This window comes from Globicephala melas, chromosome 16 (assembly GCF_963455315.2).
Source record: "Globicephala melas chromosome 16, mGloMel1.2, whole genome shotgun sequence".
Classification (NCBI taxonomy): domain Eukaryota; kingdom Metazoa; phylum Chordata; class Mammalia; order Artiodactyla; family Delphinidae; genus Globicephala; species Globicephala melas.
This window is the reverse complement of record NC_083329.1, coordinates 82,622,149-82,640,742: the sequence shown is the minus strand read 5'-3', so window position 1 is coordinate 82,640,742 and position 18,594 is coordinate 82,622,149. Positions and strand designations below refer to the sequence as shown.

Genomic DNA, 18,594 nt, shown 5'->3' with positions numbered 1-18,594 from the left:
GGTTGCCAGGGGCTGGCGGGAAGGAAGGATGAATAGGCAGAGCACAGAGGATTTTTAGGGTAGTGACACTACTCTGTATGATACTACAGTGGTGGATCCATGCCATTATACGTTTGTCCAGACCCACAGAACGTACACCACTACGAGTGACCCCCTAAGGTAGACTCTGGACTTCGGTGATAACGTTTCGGTGTATGTTCATCGATTATAACAAATGCACCATCTGGTGGGGGATGCTGATAAATGGGGAAGTCTGTGCATGGGGGCCGGGGGGTCTATGGGACTCTCTGTACTTTCTGCTCAACTTTGTTGTGAACCTAAAACTGCTCCTTTTTTTTGGCTGCATTGTGTCTTCGTTGCTGCACGCAGGCTTTCTCTAGTTGTGGCAAGCGGGGGCTACTCTTGGTTGTGGTGCGCGGGCTTCTCATTGCGGTGGCTTCTCTTGTTGCAGAGCACGGGCTCTAGAGCTCAGGCTCAGTAGTTGTGGCACGTGGGCTCAGTAGTTGTGGCTCACAGGCTCTAGAGCACAGGCTCAGGAGTTGTGGCACACGGGCTTAGCTGCTCTGTGACATGTGGGATCTTCCCGGACCAGGGCTCGAACCAGTGTCCCCTGCATTGGCATGCGGATTCTTAACCACTGTGCCACCAGGGAAGCCCCTAAAACTGCTCTTTTAAGAAGTCTATTAATTGGAAGGAGGGAAGGAAGGAAGGAAGGAAGGAAGGAAGGAAGGGAGGAAGGAAAAGTCAAGGGAAAGAGTTGGAAGTAGTTCACAACATAGTAAAGAGTTTAGACTCTGGAAAACAGAAACAAAGACAAAATGACCCTGGATAAACAAAATGTGGTCTATCCATACAATCGAATATTATTCAACCACAAAAAGGAATGAAGTACATGCTACAATGTGGGTGAACTTTGAAAACATGCGAAGGGAAGGAAGCCAAACACACAAGGCCACAAACTATATAATTCCATTCACGTGAAATATCCGGAGTAAGTAAATACATACAGATAGGAAGCAAACTGGTTGCTGGGGCTGGGGAGCGGGGTACAGACTGCTTGATGAGTATGGGCCTTTCTTCGAGGTGAGGAAAATACTTTGGAACTAAACAGAGGTAGTGGTTGCACAACACTGTGAATGTACTAAATGCCACTGAGCTGTACAATTAAAAATGATTAAGTTTGTGTTATGTGAATTTCACCTCAATAAAAATGTAAGAAAAAAAGATATTGGGTTTGATAGGAAGATGTAAGAGCCTTCTCTGGTATAAAAGAAACAAGCATGTTTTCCTTCAAATAGCACCTCTGACACTCTCACAACAGAAAATAAATGTAGAATTTACTGTGGGTTTTTTTTTTTCAGTAAAATCTATTCTAAGCAGGAACCAACATATAAAAATTCTGATTTATTTAATAAATAAAACAGGATTTCTTGATTGCAGATTCATTACAGAATCACTCTAAACAGTGAGCTTCACAAAAACATTTAAAACCCAACTCAACCTGTAACAGGTCCCTACAGTCCCGCCCACACTTCACTCCTCTCTCCACCTCCAGACGGCAGGAACCATCAACCAGAGCTGTGGGGTGGCCTGTGGCTCAGGAGGCCGAGCCCCCCGAAATCTCAAGCACAGACAAAGCCTCAGCAGCACATCTGTGACCAGGGGAGGTAACTGACTCCCAGGGGACGGGAACTGTGTTTCCAACCAATTTCTGTGCAAGACACAGCTATGAACCTGGGACAAAAGACAGGGCAGCAGAACACCCCAAAACAGAGGTAGTGTCTATCAGGTCAAGTACTATGGAAAAAAGGAGGTGTCAGCAGAGGGACTAAGAAAGATCAAGACAAATGTGGCAGAAAACTCAAGATTGGGGGGGGCAGGAGGAAAGCTGACAGCGGTCAAGCGTGGACCGTGCACAGGAAGGCCACAGAGAGGGAAGGTGGCGGCAGACAAGTCCGCTCTGAGGTGGGACAAAAGGCTGAAAGGAACCCACCCACACGGGTGTGCGAGCCTACAGCCCGACAGGCCCAACCCAAGAGACGGAGAGAAAAGAGAAACACTGTCATTGCTCTGTCCTCCTGAACTGGCCCTCTCGCATCCCAAGTCACTCAGCACCCGGAAGTGTCTTGATCAGGTTTGTCTTCAAGACCAGCCAGAGGAACTATTATGCTATTTTTAAAGGAGTCTCTGGAAATCTCAGTCCAGAAAACATCCTCACTTGCCTGCAGATGTCTAAGGAAAAGTCTATACCTTTAACCAGTAGAAAACCCTGAAACCCTGAAAACAACAAGAGTGTCGGGTTGAGGTGACCCCCATGGGATACCTGAGCTCCTTGAACCAGACTTCAGTGTTTATCTAACCTTTCCATCCTTTCCAAAGCAGGAAATCATCTGCTCCCAGCTGGCTGGGGCCTCAGGAAAGCTACGGAAAAGAAAACCTCGCAGACTCCACGGGTCTTGCTTCCCTTCACTCAGAAGTAGACGATGAAAGCTCATCTGAGAGGCTCTTGACAAAAGCAAGCAACTGTGCTTCATGTACTTTATCACTTATATTTGTGATTGTTCACTAGTTTTGAACATGGCTGACTTTGTACAGAAGGAACTTTACTCCCCACCAGTGACTTGCCCATCATGGAAGCATCACCACCAGAGGACAGGGGTTCCTGTACATGTCTGTTCACACCACCCTTCCTCCCCAGCATCCATCCTATGGTGAAAGGGAACAGGCTGCCCTACATGCAGCTGGAAAGAGCTCCAGTGAGACCCGGAGCTCCACCAGCTACGGGGGGCCTGCAAAACCCTGGAAATTCCAGACCCCACGGAGGATCCCACTTGTATCTCTGCTCTTTCTTTCAAAGTCAAGTTGGAGTAACATTCTAGGAGAGGTTTTTGCAGTTAGTTAATTGATGAGAGGTGGAGTAATGGGAAAGTTAACTTTTCATTTCAGAAACTATAACCCTATTTTTGATTTGTAAATTCCCAAGCCTATTTAAATTATATACCTCCAATGCTTAATCCAACCCAGAAAGCATACATTAGGAAGGAAGAGAGTTCACCCACTGTCATGTGGGCACTGCCCATCAGCAGTCCTCCTTTGTACAGGACGGAAAGCACGATCAGGTTCCCAGAGAGCCCGGTCTGTCAAGGGAAGAAAACACAGAAGTCAGGTGGGAACCAAAGTCGCCAAATGCAAAAAGCATTTGCATGGCCTATAATTCCCTTTATGCATTTCACCATCAAGCAAGATTTTTCCAAAATACTAAATAAGTTTTAATCTGAATTTAAAAATACTTTTGAAATATCACAGTATTGAAGGAAATAATCTCATTAACACAGAAACCTAAACACTAAGTCACCCATCAGATTCCTATTTTACTCAGTCTAATCAATTTGCAAAGGAGAAAAATGATAGTAAGGAGGCCTTCCCTAACTGGAGGAAATCAGTACACTGTACCGTGTTGGGCTGGGCAGGCTGCACTGAGAAGTTAGAGCCCTGCATCTCGCTCACCTGCCCTGACCTGCGTTAGGTGCGTGGTCTCTGTAAGTGCTGCCTCCTTGGGCCTTCCTATCCGTTAAGTCACGGCCGTTACTGAATCACCTCTAACATTCTTTCCAGTTTGAACATATTATGAATCTGCCATCATGGTGATTTTCTAGTTCGGTGTCCTACCCGAGTTCATTGTGATCAACGTGATCAATTTTCTTATACTTCCTTCTTGAAATACACTGAGATTATTTTGGTTAATCCTCAGTGGGTCTCAAACTGCCTGCATCAGAATGACCTGGGGCTAAAACACAGATTGCCAGCCCCATCCCAAGAGTTTCCAATTCAGGACATCCAGAGTGGAGCTGGTGTGCCTAACCAGTTCCCAGGTGAAGCTGACATGCCTGGTCTGGACCACACTCTGAGAATCAGTGCCCAATCCCACACTGTCTTGGTCTCACCACCTTTCTTTTAATTACATTTACTTGTTTTCCTCCTCCTTCACAAAAATATTTTAAGGATGGTAATTCTTACTCTTGAGGGAGAAGTATTTTCTACGTATGGCAAGATTCACAGAATAAAAACCCCTCCCAGTCATAACGTCTACCCTTTCCACTCTTTCCAAAATGATCTACTTACTGCTCCAAAGAAACCAGCCCGAGCAAATGCCTCTTTCCTTGCTAACTGCATCACATGGTCCACTTTGCTGGTGTATTTCTCTATCTCAGTCATTTCTTTCCCAAAAGCTCGAACAGTTCTTATATTTCCAATACGTTCCTCAGCTAGCTGGGAGAAATAATACATATATTTCGAGGGAGGCAAAATTAAAATGTGGTTCTCATTTTTAAGATACTATCAATAGAAAGCTGCTCATGATACGCAACTACGTCAAAAATAGATTACAAAGTAGAGTATATGATAAACAATCCTGTTTTTGGAAACAAATATATATTTATACATAGACACATCATATATATAGGTAGATAAAGAGATAAATGGGAAGGTAGGTAGATAAAGACATATATTTTACGTAGTGAAAAAGATAGATGAAAAGGATAGACTCCAAAATGTTAATAACATTCATTCTGAGAGCTAGAATTATGCATGTTATTTTTCTCTTTATATTCTCAAAATTTTAGTTTCATAAATATGCATGGTTTTGTAACATGAAAATATAAGTTATTTTTAATTTTTAAAAAAGACAATACTGAATAGCATTACAAAGCTACCCTTATTCATTAATGAAGGACAGAGTATCATCCAGAAACTATTTTCAGAATATAATTAGCTTTTTCGTCCTATAAGAAATAGTGACAGTAAGAAGTTCACACAATGTACAGTCAAGTGGGCTCAACGCTGAGGTGTGGGTACTAATCTAGTCTAGAAGGCAGAGTACTTTGTGTTGCTAAGATCCGGGGGGCTAATGTAAGGAAAAGGAAGTACTTTTTTGAAAAGCTTCAGCACATCCCTTAGGGTCTGCCCACCGATACCCTGGCTCTGAGTTCATTCAAGTGGAGACCACACCAGGGAGGGGCCTTTACCTGAGTGGCTTGTGCCAGGGAGTCCTGAGTGACTTTGGTCAGTTTCCGTAGGTATCGGCCATAAAGCACAGCAAGGATGGATATTGGAGGCACCACACTCAAAACAAAAGTGGCCAGATTAGGGGAGACAAAAAACTGTCAAAAACAAAAGCCAAAACGTATTGTGTTACACAGAGTAGCAAGACATTCTCACTGCCCGCTCTAAGTGTGTGCGTGTGTTGAAATTAACAGGCAGGCTTAAAGGTTGCTGTCTCAAAATCGTACATCCAGTTTTGGTAGAACTTTTCAAACATTTTCAATCTTCACAAAGCCCCATGAATATTCAGCCTGCCACACAGGAGTGACGCGACAGAGAGCTGCTGAAGCAAGGGTGGGGCTCTTTTACCCTCCACTGCTGCACCACTACTGACACAACGCAGGACCAGTGCTGTGTAAATCAGGCCACGCTGTTCACCGACAGAAAAGGGGGGCAGGATGTGAGCAGAGGAAGGAGGCCGCCTTCTGCTCCACGCTGGCCAGACCTCACCAGGAGTTCTGCATTCAGGTCCAGATCAAGGGCTCTGAACAACCTGAGCAATATCTCACTGAAATGACTCAGGTGGCAGCAAGACCAAAAATACCCACATCATATGACAGAGTTGAAAGAGGACTTGGCAGGGGGTGTAACAACCAAGTTAGAGCTGTTTCCGCGGCTCAGAGGACTGGAATCGCAGTCGGATGGATCTAGACTCAACAAAAGGAGGAGTCTCCTAACAACTGGAGTTGCTCGAAGGGGAAGTAACACAGTGGGGTTTTCCCGTAGCCAACCCTGCAATTAGGTGATTGTATTTTAAATGGTACTAGCATTTCTTCGACAAATTATTAATTATAAAATAGTATCATCAGTACAAGGCTCTCCTAAAATGCTGAGGAAAAGCTGCAGACTGAAATGTAAAGTAAAGGACGAAGCACGCAATCATTCACTTATTTACTCATTGGTTGCCTAATGCCGTCATGCAGCGAACACTATTCTAGGCACCTGGGAGATAACTGACCCACATGGAGCTTCATCCAAGGGGACAGCAAAGATGAGAGTCGGAGAGCAAACAGGTAAGAGAGAGAGAGAGAGAAACCACAGGGTCATGTGGTCTTGGAAGAGCAAGTACACAGAGGCCCTGAGGCAGCAATGAGCTCAGCACCTTGATCCATGGGACGACCCACCCTGAGCAGACAAGCAGACGCTGGGATGGCAGTGGCCACAGGACACATGCAGGGGCAGCGAGGCACCCAGGCAGGTCTCAGCACAGCCCAAGCAAGCCCTCTGCACAGGGGGCAGGAGCATCCCTCGGTGCCCCCCAGGCCCTGGGGACGGGCTCAGAACCCTCCCTCCCCGTGCTCCGGTTCCACGCTTAGAAATATCCTTCTGAAGAATATTGCAGGGTGCTGTCATACAAGGAGCGCTGGAGTATCAGGACACACATCTTAATGGTGGGAGGGAGACCCCCGAACGTAAATTACCAAACTGGCAGTATGGTACAGACATCATTAGGTTCTTGGGAGCAGGCTTACCATAGTCAGGTCCAGGGAGCCCATGAGAAACAAAGCACACTTCTGTTCCTCCAGAGCTAAAGGCCAGGTCCCAGGGGATGCCCCCTTATGAGGCCCTGCTATGAGCTGAGTGTTTGTGTCCCCCCCACACTCATATGCCTTAAGCCCCAACGGGGCTGGACTTGGAGATGGAGCCTCTAAGGAAGGAGTTAAGGTAAAATGAGGTTATAAGGGCGGGGGCCCTGATCTGATAGGATTCGGGTCCTTAAGAGAGGAGACACCAGCGGTTCAGCTCTCTCCCCACAAGCACAGAGGACAGGCCTTGTGAGCGGAGCACACAGCGAGAGCATGGCTGCCCACAAGACAAGAGAAGAGGCCTCAGAACGAACCTACGTCGTCAGCACCTTGATCTGGGACTCCCAGACTCCAGAACCACGGGAAATAAACTTCTGTTGTTTGAGCCCCCAGGTGTGGTACTTTGCTATGCAGCTCAAGGTACTAAGGCTCCCTCCCCCTGATGAGCCACCTGCCCTACACTGGGACTCTCTTCACCTGCTACAAAAAGAGGTTCCCAGCTCTTCCTGAGCCCTGGACTATTAATATCTGGAAATGGTGCTTTAGTTCAGGAGGGCCCTTCTCCCAGAGTTTTGCTTCTCTCTTGGCTGGGCATACATAAGATTTCAAAGCTGTCTTCCACTCTGTATGTCAGATCTTACAGGCTCAACATATTCTTCTGCTCTGGACTGAATGCCCTGTGGGACACAGGACAGAAACCCAAGCTTTTCCACCTGTGAGAAAAGATCAGTCACCGTCCTCATTCTAGGGGTCTAGAACTGTGCTAAGATGACAGCCTCTCACAGCTACTGAGCACCTGAAATGTGGCCAGTGTGCTGGGGAACTAAACCTTACATTTTATTTAGTTTTAATTAAAATTTAAATTTAAAAACTGATACTCCATTTCTATTTAGTTATTGGTAAAGTTTTAAGAATGTCTGGGAATTTGGGTATGTTAATATACTTTTTCAACCACAAATTTTATGAAATCTAAATACAGATCAGGTATTCCCAATGAAAATTTAGCATCCAGATTTAAGTGTTCCGTAAGTATAAAATACACACTATATTTTGGGGGCTTCCCTGGCGCAGTGGTTAAGAATCCGCCTGCCAATGCAGGGGACAAGGGTCCGAGCCCTGGTCCGGGAAGATCCCACATGCCGTGGAGCAGCTAAGCCCGTGTGCCACAACTACTGAGCCTGTGCTCTAGAGCCTGCGAGCCACAACTGCTGAGCCCGCGAGCCACAACTACTGAAGCCCGTGCGCCTAGAGCCCATGCTCCGCAACAAGAGAAGCCACCGCCATGAGAAGCCCGTGCACCGCAACGAAGAGTAGCCCCCGCTCGCTGCAACTACCTGCACTAAGCAACTAAGACCCCAAAATAAATAAATTTATAAAAGAAAACACACTATATTTTGAAATCTTAATATGAAAAAATAATTTGAAATATCTAACAATTTTTATATTAAACACATGTTGAATTGATAATATTGTTTATATTAAGTAAAATTATTAAGATTAATCTCACCTCACCTTTCTTTTCGCTTTTTTTTTTTTTTTTAATTTTTTTTGGCCACACCACGCAGCTTGTGAGATTTTAGTACCAGTTCCCCGACCAGGGACTGAACCCGGGCCCACAGCAGTGAAAGCGCGGAGTCTTAACCACTGGACCGCCAGGTAATTCCCTCTTTTTGCTTTTTAAAACGTGGCTACTAGAAAATGTACACTGGCACACGTGGCCTGCACTACATTCCTACCAGGCAGCTGCGCAGGTCTGAAGAGACCACTGGTGTGAAGAAGGGAGCTGGGCTCAGGCCCCCAGCTAAGGAAGGGACACGGGCCTGGGTGGAGCCGGCTCCCCTAAGGGAGGGCAGAGCTGCCTGCGTGCAGGAGGGGACCTGCTCCTGATAGGAGGAGGAGAGGAAATGAGGCCTCTGTCCCATCCAGACGGCAGTGGCAGCTTCCTGCCTTTGGGGACGGAACTGACACCCCTCCTCTGACCCACACTCAGGACCCGAGGGCCCTCCCACCACTTTCACACGTTCTCGGAAAACCCAGGCAACAAGGTAAGTTTTTCTAAATGCCAACGGTCCGTTCTCCAGACAGGAATTCATGGCGGAGAAGTGAAGGCGCAGGTGCCACCAAGGAAGCAGCTGCTCCAGGTCCCCGCGGCCTCTGCGACAGCGATGAAAACAGCTCAACGGAGCGCACCTCACGCCTGAGAAGAGGGCGCGGGCCGAGCCCCGGCCGCAGGGCGCCCCGGCAGCCGGGCCGACATACCATCATGCCAACGCCAATGGAAGCCTGGGCTCCGGCCCTGAGCCCGTCCGAGAGGTTCTCGGTCACCGACCGCCCCAGCAGGGCCGCGTCCGAGGACAGGCGGTTGATCAGCTCTCCGGTGCGCGTCTTGTCAAAGAAAGCGACCTCCTGCCTCAGAACCGAGGAGAAGAGCGAAGCTCTCAACCTATTCACGATGCGCTGACCTGCAAGGCAAAGAGCAGTGGCATCGGCTTGGGCTCAGCCGCTAACACGCAGCCGCGCGGCCCGAGGTCGGCGCCTCTTCTGAGCCGCAGCCCCGGAGGCCTGTCTGCGCCAGCTTGGGTGCGGTGGGAGCCCGGGCGCACTAATCGGCACGCGCTGTTGACCAGCACCGATCTCCTCTCGGTGCCCACAGCCCGAGGATGCCGAGGACAGGATACAGTAGTAAACGGAACGTGACCAAGAGACTTTCGTAAAGTATAACTTACAGAGAAGTTTTACGACCTTAACTTCTCAAAAGCTAATTTTGCTTCTCCTTCGCAATTCTTTCCTGGATTTAACTTCGAACGGCAAGAACTGGTTACTTCTCTACAGAGTATTGCATCAGCTAAATGGCCAGCAACCGACTTGGAGTCGGGTGTGCCGGGCTCCAGCGTCACTGTGGTGTCACCGCCTACTAACAAGCAGGCCTCACAGTGACACCGACCACTATCGCCCGGCTCCGCCTGCAGGGGCGGCACAGCGCGGGGCACGGCCCGGCTTCTGCGGCCGCCTCACTCAAACCTCCCGGAAGGCACACAGGCGACTGCGCTCCAATTCACGGGAGAGGCAGGTTGAGCACAGAGCACATGATCTACAACAATCCCCAGCCCAGTGTTGGCCCTGTCCCCCACGCGGTGGAGGAAGAGAGCACAGGGGCCGGAGAGCACAGGTGGGGGCCGGAGCACAGGGAACCCACGAGATCCGCCCCCCCAACCCCCACCCCATGTGGCCCAGGAGGTGGGTCGTGGCACCTGACGTCTGCATGAGGTAGACGCGGACGGCGTTGGCCGCGGCGCCGCACAGGAACACGCCGCCGAGCGCCAGGCAGAGGCGGGTCAGGCTGGAGCTGTAGTCCGCAGAGGGGTTTGTGTAAATGACGTCGATTATCTTCCCCAGGAAGAAGGGGGCGGACATGGTGATGACACTGGACACCGTCAGAAACCCAACTGCAGCTGGAAAACACAAGCAACTCTCCGGTTCATCGGTGCCTCGGCCAAGGGGCAGGGTGCTGAGTTCATCACGCCTCTTTCCCGAATAAACTTTTCAGATCATGTGATGCTCTCAGATGCCGGGAGTCTCCTCCCTTTAGCTCCTGGACCCTTGACTAAAGGGAAGAACCGAGTAGTTTCTGGGGCCAAATCAGGCAGGATGACTGTAAGGGCACTGATCGTCCCCAAGTACCCAGACAAGACGGCTTTTGCTTTACCCTGGTCTGCTGCTCTCTTCTTCCTCAGGAGTAACTGACAGCTAACCACAAAAATCCGTTCTGGCCTCCCTCCCGAGATGACATTTTTCCTACATTCGTGCTACACACTGTTATTTCCTGGCATCTAACTGTATCTTAGCTTGAAGATCAAACTATGCAGGTAAAGCTCTTGATTATGTCTAATATTTCAAAACACTTGAACCTTTGGAAAGCAGTTATGGGCAGCCATTACACATGTGATACGTTCCTTCTTAATATTATTGCTCTGGGAGATAAAGTACCAGAGTATGAGCATGATAATAAAACATGTAAGAACACAACTGTTCACACGGCTTAAAAACAAAAAAGACACAGGACACAGTATCTTTTCAGAAAAGAAAATATCGAGAAAATCCAATTAGGAACAACATGTATCAGATAACAACATTCCTAATAAGAGGAATGCATATTTACACTACACTTTCATCTACTGACTGGCAAAGATCAAAGAATTTGACAGCATGGTGTTGGTAAAGCTGTGGGAAAGGAAGCATTTACACTGCTAGTGGGTGTGCAAACTGGTACAGTTGCAATGGCAGAGCGATGTGATCTTATCAGTCAAAACATAAATGCACATTCCCTTTCATCCACCAATTCTAGCTCTAAGATTCTAACTTACAGATACACTCCCATATGTGTTTGCAAAAAATGTACACTCAAGGGTGTTCATTATGACATTGCTCATCCCAGCAAAAGATTCAAAATATCCCAAACGTTCATTAATGGAGAAAAGTTAAATCAATTATGGAGCATTTATTTTATAAATATTATGCAGTCGTTAAAAAGAACGAGGTGAGTCTATAGGAAGAGACATGAAACCATCCACCAAGATACACTGTTAGTGAAAAAGCCCAGGACACAGATGTTAACATCTGTGGCACTTTTTTGCTTATTGATTTTCAAGTTCATGAATGCACAGAATATCTCCAGGAGAGTAGCAAGAAACAAGTAACAGAGGTTCCTTCTGAAGAGTGGCATCAAGTGACTGGGGCAGGGCACGTGCCACTGTGCACCTTCTGAGTTTGGTCCCGCTTGGGGCCCAGCTAGCTCCATCACTGGAGAATCAATGGCGAGAACCCCAAGTGGACACAATGTGGGTTGAGCCCTGGGGAATGAGCGCTGCCAACACCCTGCAAACAGCTTCTCTATCTGTGTCTTGCCTAATGCTCACACTTCAGTGAAAGGCTTTACTTTCACGAAACCTTAATAAAAAGAGTAGAGAACGAACTCAGTGTGAACCGGTTGTTCAGTTGGCAAACAGAGCTCTAGGAGGAATGTGAGCCTGACTTAAGTCGGGAACACTGCACACACTCTCTCCCCTCCTGGGGGTCTTCTAATGGCCTCCCCTCAAGGAGGCCTGCTCTGCAGTCCTATCTGTTAATACAGACCCAAACACAGCAGCCTCGCCCTCCGTTCTCCTCCCAGCACTTCCCAACACTTCACTTGTCTACTGTCTCTCTCCAGTAGGATAAAAGATTTCTGTCTGTTTTGTTCACTGTTGTATCCCCACTGCCTACAGGGACAGGTATATAGGAAAAGCTCAATAAATATTTGTTGGATGAATGAACAAATAAACTGAACTTTGGCAAAGGAGGCATGAAAGCGTATCAGAGTTCGACAACAGCCTAAAGAGAATCGTAAGATCTGGTGGCTCAGGAAGTCCGTGCGTGGCAATGACTCCTTTACCAGAGCCAGAAAGCCCATGTGACTGGCTGAAAACCCCTTTTATCACAACCGAACTGCATAACGTGAACCTGGCCAAGGGCCATTTCCTTCTGCTTTAAGACCCGGGGTCTTGTTTCAAATCGCCGTGTTCCTGATGACAGTGCTCAGAGGGACTGGAAGCCCGAAGGGTGTAGGAGGCAAGTGTAGCTCGGGTTCTGCAGGGCACGGTCGTGGCAAACGGGCTGCTCCAGAAAGCAGTGGCCTGGCGAGCCGGGGGTTAACCCGAAAGGCCTGTTTCATCTGTCATCAGCAGCCAGCTTCTCTGGTCTGTTTCTTCCCTTTGGCAAATACTTCAGTAAGTGTAATGTATGCAGAGTGCCATCAAGGTCCATCTCTCCCTCCCGCCTCTAGTTTTCAAACTCAGAGTTACAACTCCGAAATAAGAACCTGTATCTCATGAACACACACTAGTTCTTACACAGTAATGATAATGATTACAAAGAGAAAGGAATTGGGTTGAATCAAAATTCTTTCCAGGATCTCCCCTCTCTTTCCTTTTAATTAAAAAAACAAAGAACGATTGACAGCTTGTCTTATTGCCATTTGCCTCTTTCTTCTACAAGTTGAATGTATACAAAGTTAAATTTTTTTTTTCAGCGTTGGGTTAGCTGGATTCCTGTTAATTAAGGTTTTACTACATAGCACCATCTCGGACATTCATGAATCATGTAGATTTGCGCCACAACTATCATCTCTGATTCCTCCCCAAACCTGACAAGCCAAGTATACCATAATCCTTCTAGAAACTCTTCTCCACCTTTTCTCCATGGTTAAGCATCTTGCTTGTTCCTATCCTTGCTTGACGGGTCCCAAGCAACTGTCATCTGTCTCTTGACAGGTATCTTCAAGTATCTTTCCATTACGCTCATTCTACTGCATCACAGCGTTCAAAGAATAAGAGAAATCTCCTCCAAAAGAAAGGGGATGGAAAACCTGAAACAGAGGCTGTTGGGAGAAGGGCTGTGGCCGGTAGACAGCTCCTGGATGGACAGGTCTGGGGGGCGGAGGAGGCTCTCAAGCATGTCTATCACCACTGGATACAGGACAGATCTTTTAATGACTCGTCTGCTCACTGTGCTGGGCAGGTGCAGCTACCCCCGTGTCACTCAAGTACTAAGGCACCAACCACCCACCACTCTCTGAAGCATTTGATATGCACTCTCTCCAACAATGCTTTTATCACCCTCATTTTTGTTTCCAGAGAGGAAACTCAAGCACAGAGAGGTGAGGGAGCTTGCCCAAGGTCACCCAGTTCATACACTGAAGAACCACATTCTGAGACAAAGCTTGTCTTCTTCATCTTCTCACATTCCAAGCCAAGAACACAGCAGGGGCCTCGCCTGGGGGTGAGGGCAGCCAGGGAGCAGGAAGGCTGCAGGATAAAGCTGGAGCAGGGGCTCTGGTGCAGAGAAGTACTGAGAAATAAGGTGGAGGCATACTAGGCTCCGGGTTCTAAAGCAGAACTGGGACTCTGCAGCAAGGCAGGCCTGAAAGAGCCTCGGGCTGGGGAGTGAGACAGTCAGATTTGCATTTTACATGATCCACTCTGGCAGCAGAGTGAAAAGAAAGGACCTGAGGCTCCCCTGATCCAGGCGAGAGGGGAACTGGGGTGAAACGGGGAGGGGCAGAGGGGATACGGACAGTGACAAGGACTGCAGATATTTTTAAGAACTAGATTCTACAGGACCTGAGAATTTCAGATTTGGGAAGCATGTTGGGAAGGTCAGTTCTGAAGTTGGGACTGACAGGGTCAGTGCCCTACCTCTGCCATCTAGCTGTTTGACCTTGAGTGGGTCACTCAAACTCTCTGTGCCTCAGTTTCTTCATCTGTCAAATAGCAATAAAAAGAACCCCTCCCTCACAGAAATGTTGTGAGGAGAAATTACACACACACACACACACACACACACACACACACACACGTAAAGCCTCTGGCCCAGTGCCCAGTATCTAGTAAACAGTAAGTATCCGCTATTATCTACATTACAGCTGTCACCCCAAGGCGTCAGGAATGACCCGTGTCCCTGCCAGCAGCTCCACTCTCTGACGGGTGGGACAGAGGAGGAAAGGAGCTTTCTGTGTCTACAGGGAACAAAGGAGTAGAGGCCCAGTGCAGGTTGGAGGCTGAGCTAGCCTGGCATCTAGCTAAGCTGGCCAGGGCAGGAGGTGAAGGGGGCTGACAGCCAGCAGGAAGCGGAGGGTGAGGAAGCCTCGCAGGCTCGTGGAGTGACCTGGAGAACAAAGGTCTGGGCAAGGCCAGAACATCGGGTGCTCCTGTCCAGCAGACACGCGACGGGCGCCGCCCACAGAACTTAAAATCTTCCAGCTGCCACATTTAAAAGAAACTGGTAAAATTAATTTTAATACTGTATTTTATTTGTATATTTGGATCCAATATATCCAAAATATTAATCAACATGCGATGAACATTAAACAGTAAAGAAAGTTCACGATTTTTTTTCCATACTAAGTCCTTTCAAAATCTGGCGTGTATTTCCGACTTGAGTCAACTCTGACTAGCACATTTCGCAGCACAGATACAGAATGTTCATGTTTTCTCTGCAACGTGGTACTTCCGCAGGGCTTTCTGGAGCAGTCTCCATTGCGGAGGCTCAGCCTCACTGTCCCACCAGTGCTGTCCTTGTCAGACCCTCTGTCCCGACTTGGGCTGCAGGAAACATGCTTCGCCCTCTCCTTGCTTACCGCACCCACTGGTTTCACCACTCTGTTCATTTTGGTCACGTCACGGTCTATCTCCATAAAATGTAACTACAAATGCAGCAAAAGCTCCTGGCGGGCATCAGGTTCTGAGACCTGTCCTCTTCTCAAACCACACAGGCCCTTATCAGTGTTTAAGTGAACACCCTGGGGGTGGAGGGCTGGACGTGCACCTGCCACATCTGACCAGGGGCCCGCCTGCAAAGCGTGAGCAAGACAAGCTCCCCTGCACCGGGCCCGCCGCACAGAGACCCTCCATCGGCATCTCACGGCCCCCTCCTAACTCACGGCCCCCTCCTAACTCCCAACCCCACGCACGGCGCAGCCTGCCTCTAACTCCCTGGGAGCCCCAGCAGCCACTTCTATCTGCCAGGCCCAGCAGGACGGCTCTGACCAGTTACCTCTTATCCCATCAGCCCACAGGGGCTCCACAGTGAGCTCCTCCATCTTTTAAGACTCCTGTGACCAAGGTGATAAGACGAAGAATTATCAGTGAAAAAAGACTGCAGAGCAACCTTGTAGGCCACAGCTGTTGGAAGATATCTGCAAATTCCTACATAAAGTGAGACACAGGGAGGAGGGGCCGCGGAGAGCATCGAGGACTGTGGTTCCTTTAGAAGAGAAATGGAAATGACTGTTCTCAGCAGATACCTATAAACATTTCAAATGGCGGACCCTGTTTTTAAAGTTTCTGACACAAATCACTTAAGACCAAAGTTTTCTGGTCACACAGTTCAGGCAGCATGCTCACCAAACTACTGAACACAGATGAAAACAGTTATTCAAATGTACAGCGGAATTTTTGAAAAAGGATTTTTGTATTCCTTTTCCTAAAAATTAACAAATTAACATTGGAATTCCTTCTCTTCAACTCAGCTATTTTTGGCCTCTTGATTTAAAAGTACACACACACACACACACACACACACACACACAGGCTAAGGACTAGACACAGAAAGATGAGGCAGACACAGCCCCTTTCCCAAGCAGCTCACAGGCCAGTGAGAGCTCCTAGCCTCAAAATTTTCTTTTAAAAGAGGAAAAAGGAAAAAAAACTTTATTTCCATAAAAATACACGCACAACCAACTGAGCGATGAGATAGTTCTCTTTATACCTCAGTAATACCAAGAAGCCCCCTAAACTGTAACAGTCAGTGAGAGGTATAAATGTTCCCACTCTACTGCCCTCCTCCACGGCACCGACCTGCCCTACATCACAAATAGCTCTCTAGGACTATCCTTCCTAAAGCAATGGACTTGTAACAAAAAAAGGGGGATTCTCTCCTCTTTCAAGCCTAAGAACCTCACAAGCCCTCTTTGCAAGCCCTCATCACATGTGCAGTTTCATCTCCAGTCACATATCTTTTCATCAATGTTTCTCCCCCACTAAGCTGCAAGCCCCAGCAGGAGCGGGAACCATGCTTCTTCCTGCTCATCAGTGGAACCCAAGGGCCTAGCACACAATGAGACTCAATATTTATTAAAGAAACGAAGACTTGGAGAAGTCTCAAAACCTTTGAGATCTTACAAGGCCCTTGCATTTAACCATTTCTCCATTTATGGCTAAAATGACAAGCTATACAAAAATCTGTTTATCTGGATTTTGTTTCTAAAGATATTCTTTTTTTTTTTTTTTTTTTTGCGGTACGTGGGCCTCTCACTGTTGTGGCCTCTCGCGTTGCGGAGCACAGGCTCCGGACGTGCAGGCTCAGCGGCCATGGCTCACGGGCCCAGCTGCTCCACGGCATGTAGGGATCTTCCCGGACCGGGGCACGAACCCGTGTCCCCTACATCGGCAGGCGGACTCACGGGCCCAGCTGCTCCGCGGCATGCAGGGATCTTCCCGGACCGGGGCACGAACCCGTGTCCCCTACATCGGCAGGCGGACTCTCAACCACTGCGCCACCAGTGAAGCCCTAAAAATATTCATTTTGATTTCTTTTTAAAAATTACTTAATTATGATTTAGTTGGGTTATGAGTCACAGTTTCTCAACACTTCTGGAGTTTACAGATCAGTGATCACGACCAGTGTTGACTCTTCTGATAAGAACTTAGTAACTTCCTGCCTTCCACCCAGGAGACAAAAGCAGGGGACAAACCTGAAAAGTTTACACTGCTTTGCTTCACAGAGTAAAAATATTGTTGGCTGCTTAATAAACTTGCCTGAAGCACGCACATATGACAACATTGGTTTATTTGGGGCTAGGATTAATTTTACAAAGATACGGGGAAAAAACCCAGGTCATTCTGAGAACGCCAGCAAAGTAAAAACGGAACAGACCCGAAAACTGCAACACTGAGATGCTACCCCATTTGTATAACATGTATCAAGATAAGAAAACAAACATTAGCTCTGGGAGCAGATTCCCGGCGGGCCTACCGGCTCCACACCGCTACAGCAGGCGCGCTCTGTCCGCGCTCCAGGTGGGGACGCCTAGGTAGAGGCACCCCGTCCTCCGCACCGTTTCCAGTGGCCCCGGGTCCCCCTGATGCCACCGCAGTGCCCCTCTCGGCGGCCCCGGACCTCGCGTGTGTAAGGTCGCGGTGACCGAGAGGAGGGGACGGCGGCCCTACCTGCCAGCCTCCGGCGCTCGGGCTGCGCCAGCCTTAGGAGCTTCTGGGCCTCCGAGCGCCCGGCAGCCATGGGCCGCTGCAGCGGGTCGTGTCCGGGGGTCGCCGCGGCCGCAGGCAAGGCCGGCTCGCGCAGCCAAGCCTCGCCCCCGGCCCGCGCGACCGCCGCTGGGCCACCGGGGAGCGCTGCGCGCGGGAGCCGGGGGACGCCGGGCCCGGCGAGCGCCCCGCACCTGGAGGGCCCGGAGGGCCGCGTCCACAGCGCCAGGAGCCGCGCCAGGCCCGCGCCGCCCGCGGGGCTGCCGGGACCCCCGCCCGGGCAGCGGCCCGCCCGGCACCGCGGGGCTCGCGCGGCTTCGCCACCCTTGAGGAGCGACGGCCCCGAGTCCCCAAGCCGCGCCGGCGCCAGGAGCGTCGGCGGCGGCCGGGTCCCGGGGTCGCGGGCGGCCGGGCCCCGCCTCAGGAGCAGCCGCAGCGGCCAGGCCGGGGGGCCGCGCATGGCGCCGCGTCCGAACCTTGCGCCTCGGTCCGCAGCCTCTCCTGTGCTCGCCGCCGCAGCTCGCCGGCTTGGACCCCCGCCCCGACGCCCGCCCCATCCCGGCCCGCGCGGCCCCGCCCCGGGGCGGCTAGCCCGGCCCCGACCACCCCCGGGCGCCCCGGCCCGCAGCGCCCCCCACCGGGCAGCCCAGCGACTGGCGCGCCGCCGGAGCCGCAGTGGCTGAGGCGGAAGAAAGCGCCGCGCGCCGCTACGCCTGCGCACTGCCGCGCGGGGAGCAGTTTCGCCCTCCTCTGCCCCTCCGGAAGAACCTGGGAGCGGCGCGGGCCCTTTCTCACGCCCGCGCACGGCGGAGCGCGCAGGCGCGATCACACGGGCCCGGCGCCCGAAAGAGGAGAGCGGACAGCGCGCTGCGGCAGTGCGCGGGTCTGGGGACCGCTGTGCGGGACGGGCTTGGCGGTGAGTGAAACTTGGGTCTCTGAGAGGGAAGGGGTCATCTCTTAACGTGGACAGACGTGCGGGAGCGGACGTGGCCCGGGCGCGCCGGCCGCTCCGATTAAGGCCGGGCAGAACGCGCAGTGTTTTAATACCCGAGCGCGGAAAGGAGGAGGGGAGGGTCTAAACCCACTGGGACGCGGAGACTTCACGGCAGGGTGTCTGTACCCCGGAGCCTGGTCCTTATCTAAGAGTCGTGGTTCGGGAAGGTGGATAG

General features: G+C 50.1%; 1 protein-coding gene across 2 annotated transcripts in view; it reads right to left on the bottom strand.

Annotated features, from left to right (window-relative positions):
* ABCB10 (ATP binding cassette subfamily B member 10) overlaps positions 1-18,041 on the bottom strand; it is a 32,802-nt gene extending 14,761 nt beyond the window's left edge. Inside the window, exons 1-6 of one of the 2 annotated variants that reach the window (XM_060285876.2) lie at positions 17,902-18,041; positions 9,878-10,078; positions 8,886-9,088; positions 5,025-5,159; positions 4,123-4,269; positions 3,002-3,137 (exon numbers count right to left, since the gene is read on the bottom strand). In XM_060285876.2, coding sequence (XP_060141859.1) covers positions 3,002-3,137; positions 4,123-4,269; positions 5,025-5,159; positions 8,886-9,088; positions 9,878-10,040 — 784 coding nt within the window. In that variant the 5' untranslated portion in view covers positions 10,041-10,078; positions 17,902-18,041. The other variant, XM_030839595.2, reaches the window with a different exon arrangement.
* Positions 18,042-18,594: the final 553 nt, after the last annotated feature.